At 53.7% G+C, this 22,862-nt stretch overlaps 1 protein-coding gene across 1 annotated transcript in view; it reads right to left on the bottom strand.

The window, feature by feature from the left end:
- The window catches only part of CASP2 (caspase 2), a 338,496-nt gene that overhangs the window by 225,644 nt on the left and 89,990 nt on the right, over positions 1-22,862 (bottom strand). Inside the window, exon 5 of the mRNA XM_085620348.1 lies at positions 4,499-4,596. Within this exon, the coding sequence (XP_085476474.1) occupies positions 4,499-4,596 (98 nt within the window). The remainder of the gene's footprint in view (positions 1-4,498; positions 4,597-22,862) is intronic.

Raw genomic sequence — 22,862 nt, 5'->3', positions numbered from 1 at the left:
CTCACAGGCTAGGGACGTGAAAGAGAGCACGGCTCACAGGCTAGAGACGTGAAAGAGCACAGCCTAGGGACGTGAAAGAGAGCACGGCTCACAGGCAAGGGACGTAAAGAGAGCATGGCCTTTCTTTCACAGGCGAGAAACATAAAAGACAAAGTATCACAGGCAAGGGACGTAAAGAGCACAGCCATTCTTTCACAGGCTAGGGATGTGAAAGAGCACAGCTCACAGGCAAGGGACGCAAAGAGAGCACAGCCTTTCTTTCCCAGGCAAGACTCGTGAAAGAGAGAACGACTCACAGGCAAGGGACGTGAAAGAGAGCACGGCTCACAGGCAAGGGCCGTGAAAGAGCACGGCTCAAAGGCGAGGGACGTGAAAGAGCACGGCTCACAGGCGAGGGACGTGAAAGAGCACGGCTCACAGGCCAGGGACGTGAAAGAGAGCACGGCTCAAAGGCAAGGGACATGAAAGAGCACAGCTCACAGGCGAGGGACTTGAAAGAGCACGGCTCACAGGCGAGGGACGTGAAAGAGCACGGCTCACAGGCTAGGGACGTGAAAGAGCACGGCTCACAGGCTAGGGACGTGAAAGAGAGCACGGCTCAAAGGCAAGGGACATGAAAGAGCACAGCTCACAGGCGAGGGACGTGAAAGAGCACGGCTCACAGGCGAGGGACGTGAAAGAGCACGGCTCACAGGCGAGGGACGTGAAAGAGCACGGCTCACAGGCGAGGGACGTGAAAGAGCACGGCTCACAGGCGAGGGACGTGAAAGAGCACGGCTCACAGGCTGGGGACGTGACAGAGCACGGCTCACAGGCTCGGGACGTGAAAGAGAGCATGGCCATTCTTTCACAGGTGAGGGACCTGAAAGAGCATGGCTCACAGGCTAGTGACGGGCGAGAGCACAGCTCACAGGCTAGGGACATGAGAGCACGGCTCACAGGCTAGCGACGTGAAATAGCATGGCCATTCTTTCACAGGCTAGGGACGTGAAAGCGCGCAGCTCACAGGCAAGGGACGTGAAAGAGCACGGCTCACAGGCTAGCGACGTGAAAGAGCACGCCCATTCTTTCACAGGCTAGGGATGTGAAAGAGCAAGGCCATTCCTTCACTGGCTAGGGACATGAAAGAGCACAGACATTCTTTCACAGGCTAGGGATGTGAAAGAGAGCACGGCCATTCTTTCACAGGCTAGGGACGTGAAAGAGCACAGCCATTCTTTCACAGGCTAGGGACGTGAAAGAGCACAGCCATTCTTTCAAAGGCTAGGGACGTGAAAGGGCAGGGCTCACAGGCAAGGGACGTGAAAGAGCACGGCTCACAGGCAAGGGACGTGAAAGAGCACAGCCATTCTTTCAAGGCTAGGGACGTGAAAGAGCACGGCTCGCAGGCTAGCGACGTAAAAGAGCACGGCTCGCAAGCTAGCGACGTAAAAGAGCACAGCTCACAGGCTAGGGACGTGAAAGAGCACGGCTCACAGGCTAGGGACGTGAAAGAGCACGGCTCACAGGCTAGGGACGTGAAAGAGAGCATGGCTCAAAGGCAAGGGAGGTGAAAGAGCACGGCTCACAGGCAAGGGATGTGAAAGAGAGCACGGATCACAGGCAAAGGACGTGAAAGAGCACAGCTCACAGGCAAGGGACGTGAAAGAGCACGGCTCAAAGGCAAGGGACGTGAAAGAGCACCGCTCACAGGCAAGGGACGTGAAAGGGCACAGCCATTCTTTCAAGGCTAGGGACGTGAAAGAGCACGGCTCGCAGGCTAGCGACGTGAAAGAGCACAGCTCACAGGCTAGGGACGTGAAAGAGCAAGGCTCACAGGCTAGGGACGTGAAAGAGAGCACGGCTCAAAGGCAAGGGAGGTGAAAGAGCACAGCTCACAGGCAAGGGATGTGAAAGAGCACGGCCATTCTTTCAAGGCTAGGGACGTCAAAGAGCACGGCTCGCAGGCTAGCGACGTGAAAGAGCACAGCTCACAGGCTAGGGACGTGAAAGAGCACGGCTCACAGGCTAGGGACGTGAAAGAGAGCACGGCTCAAAGGCAAGGGACATGAAAGAGCACAGCTCACAGGCTAGGGACGAGAAAGAGCACGGCTCAAAGGCGAAGGACGTGAAAGAGCACGGCTCACAGGCGAGGGACGTGAAAGAGCACGGCTCACAGGCGAGGGACGTGAAAGAGCACGGCTCACAGGCGAGGGACGTGAAAGAGCACGGCTCACAGGCGAGGGACGTGAAAGAGCACGGCTCACAGGCTGGGGACGTGAAAGAGCACGGCTCATAGGCTCGGGATGTGAAAGAGAGCATGGCCATTCTTTCACAGGTGAGGGACGTGAAAGAGCATGGCTCACAGGCTAGTGACGTGAGAGAGCACAGCTCACAGGCTAGGGACGTGAAAGATCGTAGCTGAAAGGCAAGGGACGTGAAAGAGCACGGCTCACAGGCTAGGGACGTGAAAGAGAGCACGGCTCAAAGGCAAGGGAGGTGAAAGAGCACAGCCATTCTTTCAAGGCTAGGGATGTGAAAGAGCACGGCTCGCAGGCTTTGCGACTTGAAAGAGCACAGCTCACAGGCTAGGGACGTGAAAGAGCACGACTCACAGGCTAGGGACGTGAAAGAGCATGACTCACAGGCTAGGGACGCGAAAGAGCACGACTCAGGCTAGGGACGTGAAAGAGCACGGCTCACAGGCAAGGGACGTGAAAGAGCGTGGCTCAAAGGCAAGGGACGTGAAAGAGCACGGCTCACAGGCTAGCGACGTGAAAGAGCATGGCTCACAGGCTAGGAACGTGAAAGAGCACAACTCACATGCTAGGGACGTGAAAGAGCACAGCTCACAGGCTAGGGACGTGAAAGAGCACGGCTCACAGGCGAGGGACGTGAAAGAGCACGGCTCACAGGCGAGGGATGTGACAGAGCACGGCTCACAGGCGAGGGAAGTGACAGAGCACGGCTCACAGGCGAGGGACGTGACAGAGCACGGCTCGCAGGCTAGCGACGTGAAAGAGTACAGCTCACAGGCTAGGGACGTGAAAGAGCACAGCCATTCTTTCAAGGCTAGGGACGTGAAAGGGCAGGGCTCACAGGCAAGTGATGTGAAAGAGAGCACGGATCACAGGCAAAGGACGTGAAAGAGCACAGCTCACAGGCAAGGGACATGAAAGAGAGCACGGCTCAAAGGCAAGGGACGTGAAAGAGCACAGCTCACAGGCAAGGGACGTGAAAGAGCACAGCCATTCTTTCAAGGCTAGGGACGTGAAAGAGCACGGCTCGCAGGCTAGCGACGTGAAAGAGCACGGCTCTCAGGCTAGGGACGTGAAAGAGCACGGCTCACAGGCTAGGGACCTGAAAGAGAGCATGGCTCAAAGGCAAGGGACATGAAAGAGCACAGCTCACAGGCAAGGGATGTGAAAGAGAGCACGGATCACAAGCAAAGGACGTGAAAGAGCACAGCTCACAGGCAAGGGACGTGAAATTGAGCACGGCTCAAAGGCAAGGGACGTGAAAGAGCACGGCTCACAGGCAAGGGATGTGAAAGAGCACGGCCATTCTTTCAAGGCTAGGGACATGAAAGAGCACAGCTCACAGGCTAGGAACGTGAAAGAGCATGACTCACAGGCTAGGGAGGTGAAAGAGCACGACTCACAGGCTAGGGACGTGAAAGAGCACGGCTCACAGGCAAGGGACGTGAAAGAGCATGGCTCAAATGCAAGGGACGTGAAAGAGCACAGCTCACAGGCTAGAGACGTGAAAGAGCACAGCTCGCAGGATAGGGAGGTGAAAGAGCACAACTCACAGGCTAGGGACATGAAAGAGCACGGCTCACAGGCTAGGGACGTGACAGAGCACGGCTCACAGGCGAGGTACGTGACAGAGCACGGCTCACAGGCGAGGGACGTGACAGAGCACGGCTCACAGGCGAGGGACGTGACAGAGCACGGCTCACAGGCGAGGGACGTGACAGAGAGCACGGTTCACAGGCGAGGGACGTGACAGAGAGCACGGTTCACAGGCGAGGGACGTGACAGAGAGCACGGCTCACAGGCCGGGGACGTGAAAGAGCATGGCCATTCTTTCACAGGCGAGGGACGTGAAAGAGAGCACGGCTCACAGGCTATGGACATGAAAGCACGGCTCACAGGCTAGCGACGTGAAAGAGCATGGCCATTTTTTCACAGGCTTGGGATGTGAAAGAGCACGGCCATTCTTTCACAGGCTTGCGACATGAAAGAGAGCACAGCTCACAGGCAAGGGGCGTGAAAGACAGCACGGGAATTTGTTCACAGCCTTGGGACATGAAAGAGAGAACAGACATTCTTTCACAGGCTTGGGACATGAAAGCGAATAGCCATTCTTTCACAGGCTAGGGGTGTGAAAATGAATCTCTTATGCCAACCTCAGAACCCATCCTTCTCAACTCACACTGGGTTTCGGAACACCCATAACTGGCTGCATCCTGCTACTATGAGGTGTGGCCCTGAGGCCCTCGTGTTCAGGTACTCACAGAGTAAAGGTGTATCCGGTAGAAGTCGGGGGAGCAGGGCTTCAAGAAGGGAGTTGGGGGACCATCACCATCATCCAGGGAGGTTTCTATGGGTGGTGCTAGAGAAAGGGAGAGAGGGCGTCTGTTAAACAAAGAACAGAACAAAACATCACTTCTGCAATCAAACATAGAAGAACTCTTGGTACTCAGCAGTCTGTGTGGACACATCCACGAAGACACAAAGCATCACACTGGAAGTAGCAGCCTGGTTTGTCCTCCTGCGTCTACTAGTATGCACCTCTACTCTCTCAGTGTTCAAACCATCGCCAAAGTCTCAGATACCTGTGGTTTACGTGGAGCCAGAATTGCACCTCTGAACTCTACATCTTCTGGAAGATAGCGCACCTGCTGCGTGGGACACCTGGTAGACAAGAGCACCTGATACAGCACCTGTAGGCCTCTCGAGCTCAGGGCTGGGGACCAGTAGACCACTGCTTCCCTGAAGCTTCCCTCCTGCTGCCTGTGGGGTGCCTCATCGACACTGAACTATTTGTGTGTGAATATGAACTTAAAGCCCCCTCGCCGCAGGTATTTATTTTGACCTTCTTCCTTCCATACATAAAAGCTGTTACGTGGCCACCATGTACTGGTGAGAAGGAATATGCTACTTACCAGTATGCATCTGTTCTTGGCATGTAGAGCTGCAGAGCCACACACTGAGGATAAGATCGCCATCTGGTGTTGGGCTCGGATGATTGCAGGTTGTTGTTGTCTTCGGAAGAAGCCTTTGGTCACGAGATAGGTGACTCCTCCCCTGGACAACAGTGCGCATGGGCATCCACTCCATCGTCAGATTGTTTTTCGCCAAAAGATGGAGTGTATAGGAATGAAAAGAAAGGATGTCAATGTGTAATGTCTAAGTAAGACAAATGCTGGAACAGGTACAGGTCCCGGGGAGGCGGGTGGGCGTGTGTGGCTCTGCAGCTCTACATGCCAAGAACAGATGCATACTGGTAAGTAGCATATTCCGTTCGAGGCATATGAGCTGCAGATCACACACTGAGGATAGACTATATAGCAGTGTCTCCCCTTAGCGGTGGTCACCTGTATCTGTTGCAGCAGTTTGAAATAAAGTTTTTAGGACAGCCTGGCCTACCGAGGCCTGTTGTTTGGCTTGCACATCAACACAGTAGTGTTTAGTGAAGGTATGCGTGGTAGACCACGTGGCTGCTTTGCAAATGTCTTCTAAGGGAATGTTACCTAAGAAGGCCATAGAAGCCCCTATTTTACGCGTGGAGTGCGCCCTAGGGGGAACTGTAAGAGTATGTTTAGCCTTTTGGTAGCATATTTGGATACACTTAACTATCCACCGGGCTATACCGGATTTGGAGATAGGATTGCCTTTATGTGGTGGTGCGAAAGCAACAAAGAGTTGTTTTGTCTTTCGAAAAGGTTTTGTCCTGTCGATGTAATAAAGCAAGGCTCTTTTAACATCTAAGGTATGTAGGGCCCTTTCAGCTACGGAGTCTGGGTTAGGGAAAAAGACTGGTAGCTCTACTGATTGGTTAAGGTGGAAAGGGGAAATCACTTTTGGAAGAAATTTAGGGTTTGTCCTAAGAACTACTTTGTTACGGTGTAGTTGTAAGAAAGGTTCCTCCAGAGTCAGGGCTTGTATTTCACTTACTCTTCGTAGGGAAGTGATTGCGATAAGGAAAGCTACTTTCCATGTCAGGAACTGTAATTCACATTTGTGCATTGGTTCAAATGGGGGACCCATAAGTCTTGTTAGAACAATATTGAGATTCCACACTGGGGAAGGTGGTAATCTTGGAGGAAGAATTCTTTTAAGACCTTCCATAAACGCTTTGATGGCTGGTACCTTAAAGAGGGACAGGTGTTGCCTATTTTGCAAGTAGGCTGCCAAGGCCGCTAGGTGTAAACGTATAGAGGAATACGCTAGATTGCATCTTTGCAAGTGTAGTAGATAGCAAATGATGTTTTGGATGGAAGCATCCAATGGATGTATGTCATTATTAGCGCAGTAAATGGCAAATCGTTTCCATTTTGCGGCATAACATGCTCTAGTAGTAGGTCATCTGGCTTCCTTTATGATATTCATACAGTCTGGAGGGAGGTTGAGGTACCCGAACTCTAAGACTTCAGGAGCCAGATCGCCAGGTTCAGTGTTTGAGGATCTGGGTGTCTGATTTCTCCATGGTTCTGGGTTAATAGATCCGGGGAGAGGTGTAGTTTTTGATGTGGGACTAGAGATAGTTCCAGAAGTGTGGTGAACCACGGTTGGCGTGCCCAAGTGGGAGCTACTAGAATTAGTGTTAGCGACTGTTGTTTCAGTTTGCGTACCACAAATGGAACCAGTGGGAGAGGCGGAAAAGCGTATGCAAATCTGCCTGACCAGTTCATCCATAGGGAATTGCCCTTCGACTGTGGGTGTGGAAACCTGGCGGCGAAGGTTGGGCATTTTGTGTTTTCGGGAGTGGCGAACAGGTCTATGTCTGGTTGTCCCCATTTTTGGAAGAATGGGAGTAGAACCTTGGGGTGTAATTCCCATTCGTGGATCTGCTGTGTGTGGCGACTTAGGTCAGCCACCTGGTTGTGAATTCCTGGGAGATGTTCTGCTAACAGGTAGATGTTTTGGGGAATTGCCCATCTCCAGATTTGCTGTGCCAGTTGGGACAGTTGGAGAGAATGTGTCCCCCCTTGCTTTTGTATATAATACATTGTCGTCATGTTGTCTGTGCGTATGAGGACAGTTTTGTTCTTTTGGTGTACCTGAAAGGATTTTAGTGCCAGGAACACCGCTAAAAGTTCTAGGTGATTGATGTGGAGCAGTTTTTGTTGACTGGTCCATCTGCCCTGAGTGGTATGTTGAAGGAGGTGGGCTCCCCACCGCGTGAGAGATGCGTCGGTAGTCAGCACAACTTGTGGAAGAGGCTCTAAGAACGGCCGTCCTTTGGACAGGTTGATGGTGTTCCACCATTTCAGTGAGCGACTGTCCACCAACACCAGATCGGTAAGTTGTCCGTGAGCTTGGTTCCACTGTTGTGCTAGACATTCCTGTAAGGGACGCATTTGAAGTCGTGCGTGTGGGACTATGGAGATGCATGACGCCATCATGCCTAATAGCTGCATGAACACTCTTGCTGGAAGAGATTGATGAGTTTGAAATTGAGAGATGAGATTTTGTATACTGGTTATCCTGGCAGTGCTGGGATAAGCTATGGCTTTGGATGTATCTATGGTTGCTCCTAGATACTGGTGTACGTGGGAGGGCTGCAGATGGGATTTGGGGTAGTTGATAGTGAATCCCAAGTTGTGGAGGGTTTGAATAGTGCGATGAGTGTGGAGAACGCATTTTTGGTGAGTATTGGCTTTTATGAGCCAATCGTCCAGATAGGGGAAGACATGGATCTGTTGTCTTCTGAGGTGCGCTGCCACGACTGCTTAGCACTTGGTGAACACCCTGGGTGCTGTTGTTACTCCGAATGGGAGAACTGTAAACTGATAGTGTTGCCCGTCTACCACAAATCGTAGATATCTTCTGTGAGCGGGATGCATAGGGATGTGAAAGTAAGCGTCCTTGAGGTCCAATGTGGCGAGGAAGTCTCCCTGTTGTAATAGTGGGAGGACTTGTTGGAGGGTGATCATATGAAAATGATCCGAATGTATATACTGGTTTAGTAGTCTGAGATCCAGTATGGGCCTTAACGTTTTGTCCTTTTTGGGAATGAGGAAGTATAGGGAATATACTCCTGTTCCCCGATGTTGAAGAGGGACTGGTTCTATTGCATGTTTTTGTAACAAGGATTGAATTTCTTGTTTGAGGAGAGAGAGATGATGTGAGGACATTGGACGGTGTTTGGGTGGTATGTTTGGGGGGGATTGTATCAGTTCGAGGCAGTAGCCAGACTGGATAATTTGTCTTACCCACCTGTCTGTGGTGATAGAAGTCCAGACAGGTAGGAACTGTTGGAGCCGCCCCCCGACCGGAGTGGAATGGTCTGGGGGGAGTGGTGGCAAGTCACTGTTTAGTGGCTGGGGAGGTGCGGGTAGTGGTGTTGCCCCGCCCTCGACCTTTGGTGTTATTTCCCCTATAACCCCCTCGAAAATATCCTCTGTTAGGGGATGTTTGTCCAGAATTTTTAAAGGTGGACGTGGTCTCAGTTCCCAGATTTTTGGAGGCTCCTCTATAAAAGGAGCGATGAAAAGGAACCCCGGGTTTGAGGAGACTGCAGTGCTCCCATAGATTTGGCAGTCTCATTATCTTTCTTCATTTTTTCTAATGCAGTGTCCACTGCAGGGCCAAATAGCTGCTCTTGGTTAAAAGGTTGAGCTAGAATTGTGGTTTGTACCTCCGGTTTAAAACCGGAAATACGGAGCCAGGCATGTCGTCTGAGTAAGACGCTGGTATTGACCGCCCTAGAAGCAGTGTCTGCTGCATCCAAGGCGCATTTAATGGAGGCATTAGATATTAATTTGCCTTCTTGAATGAGGTCATTAGACTGGGATTTAAATGGCTCAGGCAGATGTTGCATAAGGTCCTCAAGTTGGTCATAATGCGCTCTATCATACCGGGCTAACAGGGCTTGGGTATTGGCAATACGCCAGTGGTTTGCCGCCTGTGCGGCGACTCGTTTGCCTGAGGCCTCTAAAAGCTTAGACTCCTTGTCCGGGGGAGGCCTTTCTCCAGTTGTCTGTGAGTTAACACGCTTCCTGGCATTTGACACGACCAAGGAGTCTAAAGGGAGCTGAGCTTTAATGTATGCGGGGTCCTGCGGGGCTGGTCTGTATTTTTTTTTCAATGCGGGGGTTGAGAACCCTAGCTCTAACAGGGTCCTTAAAGACTTCAGTGGCATGCTTTATAACCCCTTTAATCATGGGCAGTATGTGAACAGTTTTCTGTGACTGCTCAAAAGTATCGAGGAGAAAGTCCTCTTCAAGGGCGTCTGTGTGCATTGTGACACCATGGAATGTTGCTGCCCTATTTATAAGTTGGCCAAACCTCAAATGGTCATCAGGAGGGGAGGGCTTGGAAGGGTAGGTAGTGGGGTCAGGCATGTCAGGTACTGGATAAGACCAGTCATCTACTGGTGCTGTGTCTAGGAATGTAAAAGGGTCGTTTGGATCAAGAGGATCATTAAGGAAATCAGTGTCCGCCCCTCCCCCTAAATCATCATCATCATCCTGTGGAGGTGGTGTATGAGAAGGAGATGGTAAAGGTAAAGGAGAAGGAGGAGGGGGAGGGGGGGATGGGTCAGGAGGTAACACAGGAGAGGAAGGACGAAGCGGTGAAGTAGCACAGTCCTTCTTCCGTATGGGAGCTGGAGGTGGTGTGATGTCCAGCTTCCGTTTTTTGTATGGGACTGCGGTCACATGTCCGGTTTTGGGATTAATGTAGATCCGCTTTTGAGTAGGATCTGGGCGAAAAAGTTCATCCGGCTCCGAAAGTGGTTGTGGCGATGGCCGTTTCGGGTCTTTATGAACTTTTTTCGGTGCCGACGGAGTTTTCGGTGCGAAGGTTTTTTCGGTTCCGATGGAATCTTCGGTGCCGAGGGACTTTTCAGTGCCGATGGATCTTTTGGCATCGGTGTCGAAGAACGTTTCGGTGCCGGTGGAGACTTCGGTGCCGAGGAACGTTTTGGTGCCGAACGAGATTTCGGTCTTGAAGCCTGTTTCGGTGCCGACAGTGGAGTTTTTTCGGTGCCGGAGGTATTATAGGTACAATAACATGAGGTTTGCTCGAGCCCGAGCCACCTACAGGCTTAGATGTCTTCGGAGCCGGGCCCGAGGGCGGGGCTTCTGAAGAGGATTTTCGGTCACGACTGGGCCCAGCTGGCGGAGTCTTGACCAATGTCTTTTTGGATGGGGTAGGGGCAGGGGGGGTGGTACTGACACGCTGCCCTGGAGTGATGAGGTCATCGGAATCGTCGGCCTCGGACACGATCTCGAGATCTTCGGTGTCATCTTCAGGAACATCCTGAGCAAAGATGTCCTCCGGTTCTGGAGCTGGCCTGGCCATAATATGGCGTCGAGCTCTTCGGTCCCGGATGGTCTTCTTGGAACGGAAAGCGGCACAAGCTGGACAGTTCGATTCGTTGTGTTCCGGCGACAGGCAGAGGTTGCAAACCTCGTGGTGATCACTGTGGGGGAACTTCGCGCCACACTGGGGCCATTTTTTAAAAGGTGTCCTGTCCATCAGCCGCTTCCGGAACCGGTCCGAGTTGATTTCGATGTCGATGGAATGAAAATTGAAGAGTTATTTCGATTGCTGGAAGTTTTCTGCTGGAGCGGAAAAAAGTTCATCCGAACCCAATGGCGGAAAAAAACAATCTGACGATGGAGTGGATGCCCATGCGCACTGTTGTCCAGGGAAGGAGTCACCTATCTCGTGACCAAAGGCTTCTTCCGAAGACAACAACAACCTGCAATCATCCGAGCCCAACACCAGATGGCGATCTTATCCTCAGTGTGTGATCTGCAGCTCATATGCCTCGAATATTATTCTCTGCCTTGTCCCATGATCAGTGCTCCTTTCGTAAAGCAAAGCAGATGGACAGAGACCATCATGTCCATGGGACTGCTCTGACAAGGGCTGGAGCACGTGGAAAAGGCAGACTGTTCTTACTACAAACCTTAAACCTCTTACACCTGTCTAAGGAAGAAGGGCCCCGCCACTGAGAACAGGAGGGAGGAGTGTGAGAAAGTGCCATCTTTCTTGCATGGTATGCCCCCACTTTTTGCTGAATTGCTGAATGTACTACGACTGAGTGTGCCCTGGACTCCTGCCAATCAGGTGCCCAGGGCCTATGTTCCTTCCCTAAAAACTATGCTGAAACCAAAAACCAAAATTGGCAAACCCTGGCCACATGTCAGCCCCTGGTAAATGGTACCCTAGGTACCCAGGGCCTTGTGACCAGGGAAGGCCTCTAAGGGCTGCAGAACGTATTGTGCCACCCTTAGAGGCCCTGTACCCTAACACAAACACACTGCCCTTGCAGGCTGAGTGTCTGGGTACAGGACAAAACAGAGAGTCGATGAAACACATCCCTGTATGCCATGCCCACAACATACACTGCCCTGGCATACATCAGCCACCCCTCTAGCTAGGTGCCCTATGCCAGTGGTGTGGGCACAGGAGCATGAGCCCTGTGCCCCTACAGTAACCAGGTCCATTCCTGGGCACTGTAAGTGCAGTGCTGCCATTTAAGAGTATATGGTGCTGGGAGATCGTCAAACAGTCAAACACGAACTCCACAGCACCATGATGGCTCCACTGAAGACTGAAAAGTTTGGTATCAAACTTCTCAGCACATTAAACCCACACTGATGCCAGTGCAGGATTTAATGTACAATGCACGACAGAGGGCATCTTAGAGATGCCCCCTGAACCTAACCTACAATGCACGTCTTGTCTGAGGGCCTGTCTAGGCTGCCACACAGCAGACATGTTGCTGGATCCCTGGGTATAGAACCATCCGCTCTCCTGGCCCTGCAACAATGCACATCCTGGGTGAGGTGCTAGGTCTCCTCTCCCAGGATGGACAGGGGAAGCTTCAAAGGCATTCCGCCTTTGTGAGCTTCTCCAGGCCACTTGCTGTACTCAGCAACTGGCCCCTACCGGTTCTAAACCCCCACTCTGGCGGGAAGACTGGCCAGAAACCCCAAGGAAGGACAGGGGGTGTGCCAGCCTCTGCCAACCCCACCCCTCAGATGGGGGAGGCAAGTTGAAGCACATCCCCGGGCTCTCGCCATCTTGAAGAAGTGGAGCCCTGCTTAATCACGACTAGGCCACTGCCCCCTCCCACAGGAGAGTGGCAGGATCGGGGGTGTACCCACCCCAGTGCAGGGAACAGTGGTCCCTGCCCTTTACCTACCTGTAACGCCCCTAAATTTAGAAATTAGGGGCACCCTGAACCTTCCTTCCTTAGATCCAGATTCCGAAACAGCAAAGAAGACCAAGAAGCAAGAAGACCTGCCGTGCAGCTGCTAAGAAGAGGAAGACACCAACTGCTTTGGCCCCAGCCTTCCCGGCCTGCCGACCCTCGAACCTGCTCCTGCTAAATCCCGGCACCTCCCGTGGCCAGCAACCTCACAAACCCTGGAGGACCTGGCTACCTTGTAAGACTGAGCATCTGGGACTCCCACGAGCAGTGGCACTGCTCAAAGCAAGTAACTGACCCCTGGCATCAGCCACGAACCCTGCGCATACTGCACCCGCCAAGCCTGGCCTGTGCCGGATTGGACAAAGACCCCGAGGACGTCCCCCCGGCGACTTTGACCCTGAATCCGGCACCCAAGGACCCACCTCGAAGCTCCTGACGACGCCTGCAGCCTCAGAACCAGGGACCCCCCCAACCGTGATCATCAGAGGGTAAGATTTCCCGACACCAAAAGGCACCACTGCACGCGGCGCCCTGCGGGCCCCTGTGCCTAACTCCTGGGTACCTACCTATCCTCCAACTACCCAACTTACCTCTCGAAGTGGTGGTCGCACCTGAAGAATCTTCGTCCCCGAGCTTGCAGTCCTTGTTCGTTCTTGAGCTTTTCCATTGCAATCCATTGAGCGCCCGACGGCTCAAAAGCACCCTGCACCCAGCCGCCCGAGTGGCCCTGGAAGTGCAACTTCTACTCCTACCTACTTCCCCATTTGCCCTGAGCAAGTGACCAGGAGCCCAGCTCCCACAGCCGCGTATTCTGCTAGTCAGCAGCCACCAACCAAGGGCCCCCTGCCTCCCATAGGATAACATTGGGCCTACCTCACTCTGCACCCGGCTGCCTCTGTGCCGCTGAGGGTGTAACAACTGTACTTATCCGACCCTGGGAGACCCCTGAGTCTGTGCCCAGAACTCTGCCAGTCGAAAACTTACCCAAAAGCCGATAACTCACTTTTCTTCCATAGGGTAACAATGACTGATTTCTCGTTAAATTACTTCTAAGTGTGGAGTTTCCAAACTTTAAAATATTCACCTAAAATCAACCGAGTAACGAAAACGGAAATACTCACCTGCTATTAGGAGAGATCCCAGTGCTGGATCTTGGTGCCCAGCACTGACCCTGAAAAGAACTCACAACCGTACTTACCACTAACTCAATTTTCTTCCTTAGGAAACCATTGACTGTTTTTCTGTGAAATTTCTTCTCTGTGTCGATTTTTGCAAACTACAAATATTCTTTAAAAATCGTACCAACTGTTAAAACTTAATTACTTACCTGTTTTAGATAGATGTTCCAGTAGTTTCTCAACTGCTTACAGGTGGTACACTAGTGCTGGATCTAGGATCCAACACTGACCTAGAAAACGTAACCCTAACCCCACTTATCTGCTAAGTTAATTTCCTCCCATAGGATAACATTGGTGATTTTATTAGAAAAAGTTTCAAAGTGTCAACTTTTAAAATAGTAAAATATTGTTTAAAAATCACAACAGTAACTAAGTCGACTTTACTCACTTGTTTCCAAGAACTGTCCCAGGACTGAATCTAGGATCCAGTCCTGGAGTTAGAAAAGTAATCAACTGCTTAGAACTTAAAATTCCCATTGAGCTCAATGTATTATTGTGTTTGAAAATGTGTTGTCTATTGCAACAAACTGTAACTATTGCATTCCAAGTCAGTTGCCTTTGCAAAGTATTTAACTAAAGCCTCTCATTCTGAGAAAGTATATTTTGATACCTATTGTTGGTTCTAAAATAAAACAACCATATATTTTGTATACAAACCATTGGCCTAGAGTTCAGTTCTTGAGAGTGTGAGACCATTTGCTGACTGAGTGTGTACAACAAATGCTTTACACTGTCCTCTGATACTGCCTTACTACTCGACCAAGCTACCACTTTAAAAAGTAAGGTTATATCTAACTTTAGCCTCTGCCAAACCTCTGGGGACTGTGGACTCTATACACACTGTACCTATTAGGGAACAGTATATACAGAGCCACTTTCCTACAAGGAGCATGTGAAAAGGCAGACTCTTCTCACTAAAACCTTAAAGCCCTAGACCTGTCTTAGGGGCGAAGGGCCACACCCCACTGAACAGATTCGCTCTCAGGCCACCTAAATACATAGAGGACCGGCGTGCCTCCGAGCTCCACAACAAGGAGGCCTGGGGCCCTCGGATCCTCTGGACAGCTTTTACCAGACACGTTCAATCTATTCACATGGAAGGACTTCAAGGGCCAACAGGCTAAAAGCTGAGCAGTCTGATATTAAAAGAGGCCAGCAGCCCCTGAGGGTTCAGTGGCCCCTGTGGGCTCAGCGGCCCCTGTGGGCTCAGCGGCCCTTTTGGGCCCAACGGCCCCTGTGGGCTCAGCGGCCCCTGTGGGCTCAGTGGCACACATTTCCAATCTCTCTCTACCGTCCCTGCGTTCTGTCCATTCATTGCCTTGTTCCATCTGTGTGGACCAAAACATGTCAGGTTTAATTCTCCAGCCCTATGCTGCCAGTGGTAAATCAAGCCTGCTAATGAGGGTCTACTAATGAGGGCCTGCTAATGAGGGCCTGCAAACGAAGGCCTGCAAACGAAGGCCTGCAAACGAGGGCCAGCCAACGAGGGCCAGCCAACGAGGGCATGCTAACGAATGAGGGTCTGCTAATGAACGAGGGCCTGCTAACGAGGGCCTGCTAACGACGGTCTGCAAAAGAGGGTCTGCAAAAGAGGGTCTGCTAACGAGGGTCTGCTAACGCACACGGGTTCTGGTGTCTAGGAGTCCTCTCTGCTCTGATCCTCTCACGCACACGGTTCCTGCTCACTAGGACCCCTCTCTGCTCTGATCCTCTCACGCACACGGTTCCTGCTCGCTAGGAGCCATCTCTGCTCTGATCCTCTCACGCACACGGTTCCTGCTCGCTAGGAGCCATCTCTGCTCTGATCCTCTCAAGCACACGGTTCCTGATCTCTGGGAGTCCTCTCTGCTCTGATGCTCTCAAGCACACGGTTCCTGGTCTCTAGGAGTCCTCTCTGCTCTGATCCTCTCACGCACACGGTTCCTGCTCGCTAGGAGCCATCTCTGCTCTGATCCTCTCACGCACACGGTTCCTGCTCGCTAGGAGCCATCTCTGCTCTGATCCTCTCAAGCACACGGTTCCTGATCTCTGGGAGTCCTCTCTGCTCTGATGCTCTCAAGCACACGGTTCCTGATCTCTGGGAGTCCTCTCTGCTCTGATCCTCTCACGCACACGGTTCCTGCTCACTAAGAGCCCTCTCTGCTCTGATCCTCTCACGCACACGAGTCCTGCTCACTAGGAGCCCTCTCTGCTCTGATCCTCTCACGCGCACGGTTCCTGCTCACTAGGATCCCTCTCTTCTCTGCGCCTCTCACGCACATGGTTCCTGGTCACTAGGAGCCCTCTCTGCTCTGATCCTCTCACGCACATGGTTCTTGCTCACTAGGAGCCCTCTCTGCTCTGCGCCTCTCACGCACACGGTTCTTGCTCACTAGGAGCCTTCTCTGAGCCTGTCACGCAAACGGTTCTTGCTTACTAGGAGCCCTCTCTGCTCTGCCCCTCTCACGCACACGGTTCTTGCTCACTAGGAGCCGTCTCTGCTCCTCTCACGCACACGAGTCCTGCTCACTAGGAGCCCTCTCTGCTCTGCCCCTCTCACGCACACGGTTCTTGCTCACTAGGAGCCCTCTCTGCGCCTCACGCACACAGATCCTGCTCACAAGGAGCCCTCTCTGCTCTGCGCCTCTCACGCACACGGTTCTTGTTCACTAGGAGCCTTCTCTGAGCCTCTCACGCACACAGTTCTTGCTCACTAGGAGCCCACTCTGCTGTGATCCTCTTGCGCACACGATTCCTGCTCATTAGGATACCTCTCTGCGCCTATCACGCACACGGTTCCTGCTCATTAGAAGCCCTCTCTGCGCCTCTCACTCACACTGTTCCTGCTCACTAGGATCCCTCTCTGCGCCTCTCACGCACACGGTTCCTGCTCACTAGAAGCCCTCGCTACTTGGCGCCTCTCATGCATACGGTTCCTGCTCACTAGAAGCCCTCTTTGCTTGGCGCCTCTCACTCACACGGCTCCAGCTCACTAGGAGCTCTCTCTGGTCGGAGCCTCTCACACACACGGTTCCAGCTCACTAGGATGCCTCTCTTCTCTGCGCCTCTCACGCACACGGTTCCTGCTCACTAGGAGCCCTCTCTGCTCTGCGCCTCTCACGCACACGGTCCTTGCTCACTAGGATCCTTCTCTGAGCCTCTCACGCACACGGTTCTTGCTCACTAGGAGCCCTCTCTGCGCCTCACGCACACGGATCCTGCTCACTAGGAGCCCACTCTGCTGTGATCCTCTCACACACACGATTCCTGCTCACTAGGATCCCTCTCTGCTCTGCGTCTCTCACGCACATGGATCCTGCTCACTAGGATCCCTCTTCTCTGCGCCTCATGCACACGGTTCCTGGTCTCTAGGAGCCCTCTCTGCGCCTCACGCACACGGTTCTGGTCTCTAGGAGCCCCCTCTGCGCCTCAAACACACGGTTCCTGGTCTCTAGGAACACTCTGCTGTGATCCTCTCACACACTCGATTCCTGCTCACTAGGATCCCTCTCTGCTCTGATCCACTCACGCACATGGTTCCTGCTCACTAGGATCCCTCTCTGCTCTGCGTCTCTCACGCACACGGATCCTGCTCACTAGGATCCCTCTCTGCTCTGATCCTCTCACGCACATGGTTCCTGCTCACTAGGAGCCCTCTCTGCTTGGTGCCTCTCACTCACACGGTTCCAGCTCACTAGGATACCTTTCTGCTCTGATCCGCTCACGCACATGGTTCCTGGTCTCTAGGAACCCTCTCTTCTCTGCGCCTCACGCACATGGTTCCAGCTCACTAGGATCCCTCTTTTCTCTGCGCCTCTCACACACACGGTTCCTGGTCTCTAGGAGCCCTCTCTGCTCCGCGTCTCTCACACACGGTTTCTGCTCACTAGGAGCTCTCTCTGCTCCTCTCACGCACACGGTTCCTGCTCACTAGGATCCCTCTCTGCTCTGATCCTCTCACGCACACGGTTCCTGGTCTCTAGGAACCCTCTCTTTTCTGCGCATCACACACATGGTTCCTGCTCAATAGGAGCCCTCTCTGCGCCTCTCACGCACACGGTTCCTGGTCTCTAGGAACCCTCTCTGCGCCTCTTACGCACTTGGTTCCTGCTCACTAGGAGCCCTCTCTGCTCTGCGTCTCTCACGCACATGGTTCCTGCTCACTAGGAGCCCTCTCTGCTCTGCGAGTCTCACGCACATGGTTCCTGCTCACTAGGAGCCTTCTCTGAGCCTCTCACGCACACGGTTCTTGCTCACTAGGAGCCCACTCTGCTGTGATCCTCTCACGCACACGATTCCTGCTCACTAGGATCCCTCTCTGCTCTGATCCTCTCACGCACATGGTTCCTGCTCACTAGGATCCCTCTCTGCTCTGCGTCTCTCACGCATATGGATCCTGCTCACTAGGATCCCTCTCTGCTCTGCGTCTCTCACGCACATGGTTCCTGCTCTCTAGGAGCCCCCTCTGCACCTCATGCACACGGTTCCTGGTCTCTAGGAACCCTCTCTGCTCTGCGTCTCTCACGCACACGGTTCCTGCTCACTAGGACCCCTCTCTGCTCTGATCCTCTCACGCACATGGTTCCTGCTCACTAGGAGCCCTCTCTGCTTGGTGCCTCTCACTCACACGGTTCCAGCTCACTAGGATACCTTTCTGCTCTGATCTGCTCACGCACACGGTTCCTGGTCTCTAGGAACCCTCTCTTCTCTGCACCTCACGCACATGGTTCCAGCTCACTAGGATCCCTCTCTTCTCTGCGCCTCTCACACACATGGTTCCTGGTCTCCAGGAGCCCTCTCTGTGCTTCATGCACACGGTACCTGGTCTCTAGGAGCCCTCTCTGCTCTGCGTCTCTCACACACACGGTTCCTGCTCACTAGAAGCTCTCTCTGCTCCTCTCACACACACGGTTCCTGGTCTCTAGGAACCCTCTCTTCTCTGCGCCTCACGCACATGGTTCCTGCTCACTAGGAGCCCTCTCTGCGCCTCTCACGCACACGGTTCCTGGTCTCTAGGAACCCTCTCTGCGCCTCTCACGCACTTGGTTCCTGCTCACTAGGAGCCCTGTTAGAAATGGGATCTCTGGTTGGCTAGGGCTTGCGCCAAAGCCAGGCAGAAACCACCACTCTAGTCAGGGCTGGGGAGTTACACGCCAAAGATAACCCCTGCTCACCCCCTTGGTAGCTTGGCACGAGCAGTCAGGCTTATCCCGGAGGCAATGTGTAAAGCGTTTGCGCGCGCACCCAGCAACAACACCCAAGGCCCACCACAAAGGAAACTCCACACAAGGTATTATATAAAAATAACCTTTGTATTATACCACAACACATTAGATAAAAACACACTCTACAATGTGCCAACAGGCACGGGCAGAATTTACAAGGGATTATATGTACAGGGGACAGGGCCACATGGACCACTGTCAGGAATTAGAACTTTTGGAAATTAGCACTTAGAACATAGGAATAATACTGTAGTACAAAATAGCAGATGTAGCACACAACCAGTAACTACTGGTAACAGGTAAGTACCACCTACGCAACCCTAACCACCTTAGGAAAATATTGCGCAGGGAACCAGGACCTCACTAGCACCACCTGTACTAGGAGAAAACAACCACCTAAGTATCACAATACCTGTAGGGGTAAACGCACATTACACATGATGCATCACATTCAGAGGTGTAGGGAAGGAAAACACATGATGCATAAAATACATTCAGCGGTGTAAAACAAGGCACATGACGCATAAAAACACATTCAGAGGTGCAGGGAAACACAATTGCGCAAGAACTCACATAAGCCACCACCTGTGGCAGTCCCTAGGCCAACTGGCCTTGTCGGGGCGGGGACGCCCTGTCCAGCAGAGTCAGGGCCAGACTGTGCAGGCTGTGCAAGCCAAAGCGTAAAGGGCCCCCAACCTAAACGTGGCAGCTGCCCACTAAGTGCTGGGCAGCTGTGGAGAGGAGCGTGGGCACCACTGTGCCCTTGGAACAAATGTCACACGTTGGAGCCTCACTGGGCTCTGCGAAAGCAATGCCCCCTTATATGTGGAGCCTCGTGGGTTCGAAACAAATACTCTGCCCCTTCGTTGGAGCGGCCCGCTGCCTTCCGGGGCCGCTCTGACTGCAGGAAAAATGCCCCCGTAGTTGGAGCGCCACTCGCGCTTTGGAATGCTAAAGAATAATGCCCCCAGAAGAAGTAGGCACGGTTTTTAGGGGGAGGACGGGCCCCGGGACTGTGTCCTAACACACCCCCCAACCCCTCCTCCCGCGTGTTCCACTCACTGGGACTCCTCATATACTTCAGCCCTTCTCCGCTGCACAAAGGGCTCTCCTCCCTCCCAGGAGCCCCGGGGGTAGACACCGGCCTCTTCTTCTGGTGCGGTTCTCCTCACGGACCCGGGAGGGGAGGGGGTGGGAATGGAGCCCGCGAGGCTCCCGGACGGCTTCCTGCTTCCGTCGCGAGGCCCCGCCCCCAGTCAGGCGGCTTCCGGGCCGCGGCGGTGAAGCTTTCTTTGGCGAGAAATACGGGGTAGGCTCCCGTTTTTAGATTAAACAAATGCGGGGTGGGCACCCGCCAATGAGCGCCGTGATGCGGGGTGGGCACCCGCTTTCAAAGCAGTGAATCCGTATGGCGGCAATAACGCGGGGTAGGCACCCGCTATCAGCAAATCACCCCTCAAGGCAGCACTAGTATGCGGGGTGGGCTCCCGCACTGAGGACAAGGAAATAAGCGGGGTGGGCACCCGCGAGCGACGAAACACAAAAACGCGGGGTGGGCACCCGCTGATCAAACACACAAGAATAAGCAGGGTGGGCTCCTGCTCGACAATTAAAAAGGAGCACCAAAGACTGCAGAAACGCAGCAAAACACCGGGGCAGGGTGAGGGGAGATTCCCCCCACGTTGCAGATTGGCGCTGCAGGCCACCAGCAGTCCTCTTGGCCAGAAACACAGCGCTCCTCAGCGCCAAAGTCAAGTGCTCCTTCCGAATGAGAAATAAAGCGCTCCAAGGCGCTGCAGGCAAAAGTCCAGGAAAAGTCCCTCAGATGCAGGGGGGGCAAAGACTGGGCCCAGGGGCCAGCTCACAGGGCCCTCCAGCAGGGAGGCAGTCCCCAGTGGCGGTCTCTCCTGGCGCCCAGCAGCAGCAGGCCCCCCTCAAGTTAGGATCAGCAAGAGAACAAATTGTAAGGGGATACAGCCCCTTCTTATACTGTAAAACCCTTTGTCTCAAGGTGCAGGGAAGGGGCGAACCAGTTACAACTGGTTCCTGAGCACTTTGTTTTGCTCAGCCCCTCTCCCTATTCACTGGCAGGGCTAGGGTCATCAGACGCACCACAGGGTGCGGAGCCAGCATTGTGTAGGGAAAACCCAGCCCTATTCAGGACCCAGGTGTACTCCTCCCACCCATCTAGCTGCTGATCTCCCCATTCACCACTGGGTGACTCATCCTACTCTGGGGATTCCCTAACCCGTCACATGACCTCAAACAGCCAATCGCCAGACAAGGTACACATTTCATACTGCACACAGAAGTGCCCACTTCTAGAAGTGGCACTTCCACACTAGGTACATGCACGCTGCACACATCATCGCGCAGCATTCAATCACACGAGTCCGCACATACCAAACTCGGGCCTGCACACCCCACGCATCAGGAACTACCAGGGACACATACATTCCCCATGCATTCCTATGGAAGGGCAGGCCTATCTCACCATATGCACTCAGAATGCGCACGCACTTTACTCTGGGACACAGGGAAAGTGTGCAGAAACCAAAAATCACTAACACAAGTCACAGTTAAAAAGCAAAAAGTTTCAGGGGTGAACCTGCCAGAAGGGCCAAGTCCAACAAGCCCTCTGCTCTGCGCCTCTCACGCACATGGTTCCTGCTCACTAGGATCCCTCTCTACTCTGATCCTCTCACGCACACGGTTCCTGCTCACTAGGATCCCTCTCTGCTCTGATCCTCTCACGCACACGGTTCCTGCTCACTAGGATCCCACTCTGCTCTGCGTCTCTCACGCACACTGTTGGACAGGCCTCACAGACGGCTTGCTCCCTCCCCGCACGACAGGGCCCGAACTCCGGCCCACCTGGCATATCCCCGCGACAAGCACCCGTACTCCGTCTCCCGACGGACCCTCTGCCCTCGGACCCCTACTCATCACGGGGTCCAGCCCCACCGGCTTCCCCGGCCGAGTCAAGCCGCCCTCTTGGGCCCTGCACCACGCGGCCGCATGGCCTCACCTCGACCCTAACCCCGGGCCTGGCCGGCCCCGACATCCCGGCACCACCATCCACCCAGGAGGTGAGCGGACCACTTGGCAGGTCAATGGGAGAACGAAGTGTCAAGGGCTCTCCCCCGCCAGGTGCCGATCGCCCCCAGCTCCCCCAGGCACTGGCTCCACCCCCTGCTGGGTGTCTGGACACCTTCATCCCGGACCCTCCGACCTCCAAGTGCGAGGGTCCGGACATCAAAGGGCACCAGCCCTATAACTGAGGCAGCTCCGGAGCAGGAAGGCAGTTGTATCCTGGAGTCGAGAGACACCGAGTGAACTCAACCTTGACGGTCTACTGGCGCTGCCGTAGCGGCTCTTGTGAACCATCGTCCTGCCTGCTGGCGCTGCCGCGGCCTTCTGCAACATTCATCTTCCTGGGACCTGCTGGCGCTGCCGCGGCCCGTTGTAACGACCATCCTCACCGGGACCTGCTGGCGCTGCCGCGGCCTTCTGCAAGCTTCATCTTCCTGGGACCTGCTGGCGCTGCCGCGGCCCGTTGTAACGACCATCCGCACCGGGACCTGCTGGCGCTGCCGCGGACCGTACATCTTCCGGGGACCTGCTGGCGCTGCCGCGGCCCGTTGTATCGACCACCCGCACCGGAACCTGCTGGCGCTGCCGCGGTCCGTACCACCTAACCACCAAGCTCGAGGATTGTGAGCTCATCATCATCTCATCCGAACTACCTGATTGGTAAATAGACTGTCCCGCTACCCCCTTCCCTACCTTGCGACACTCTAATCGAGGGGACCCCTGAGTCCAGACCTCCTTGTACCACTCAACCGTATCTTAAATAAGTGCTTATAAAGAACACTGAACCTTATCCGTGTGTGATATCTGTCTGTGGGGGGGAAGTTACTTGTCTGTACGATCGCTGGAGACGGCTCTCCCCGGAGACCTCTCCCCCTGACCCCGGCCGGCCCTCCCGGTCCGTCTACCTTTTCTAACATTGGTGGCCAGCGGCGCGATCCGAATCAACGCGTAATCGTACAGAGAGTAGCTCACCCCACGACATAAGCACGATGTCGACCAAAGATAGCAG

This window comes from Triturus cristatus, chromosome 7, assembly GCF_964204655.1.
Source record: "Triturus cristatus chromosome 7, aTriCri1.1, whole genome shotgun sequence".
In the NCBI taxonomy this organism is placed as follows: domain Eukaryota; kingdom Metazoa; phylum Chordata; class Amphibia; order Caudata; family Salamandridae; genus Triturus; species Triturus cristatus.
This window is presented reverse-complemented; position numbering and strand designations above follow the sequence as displayed.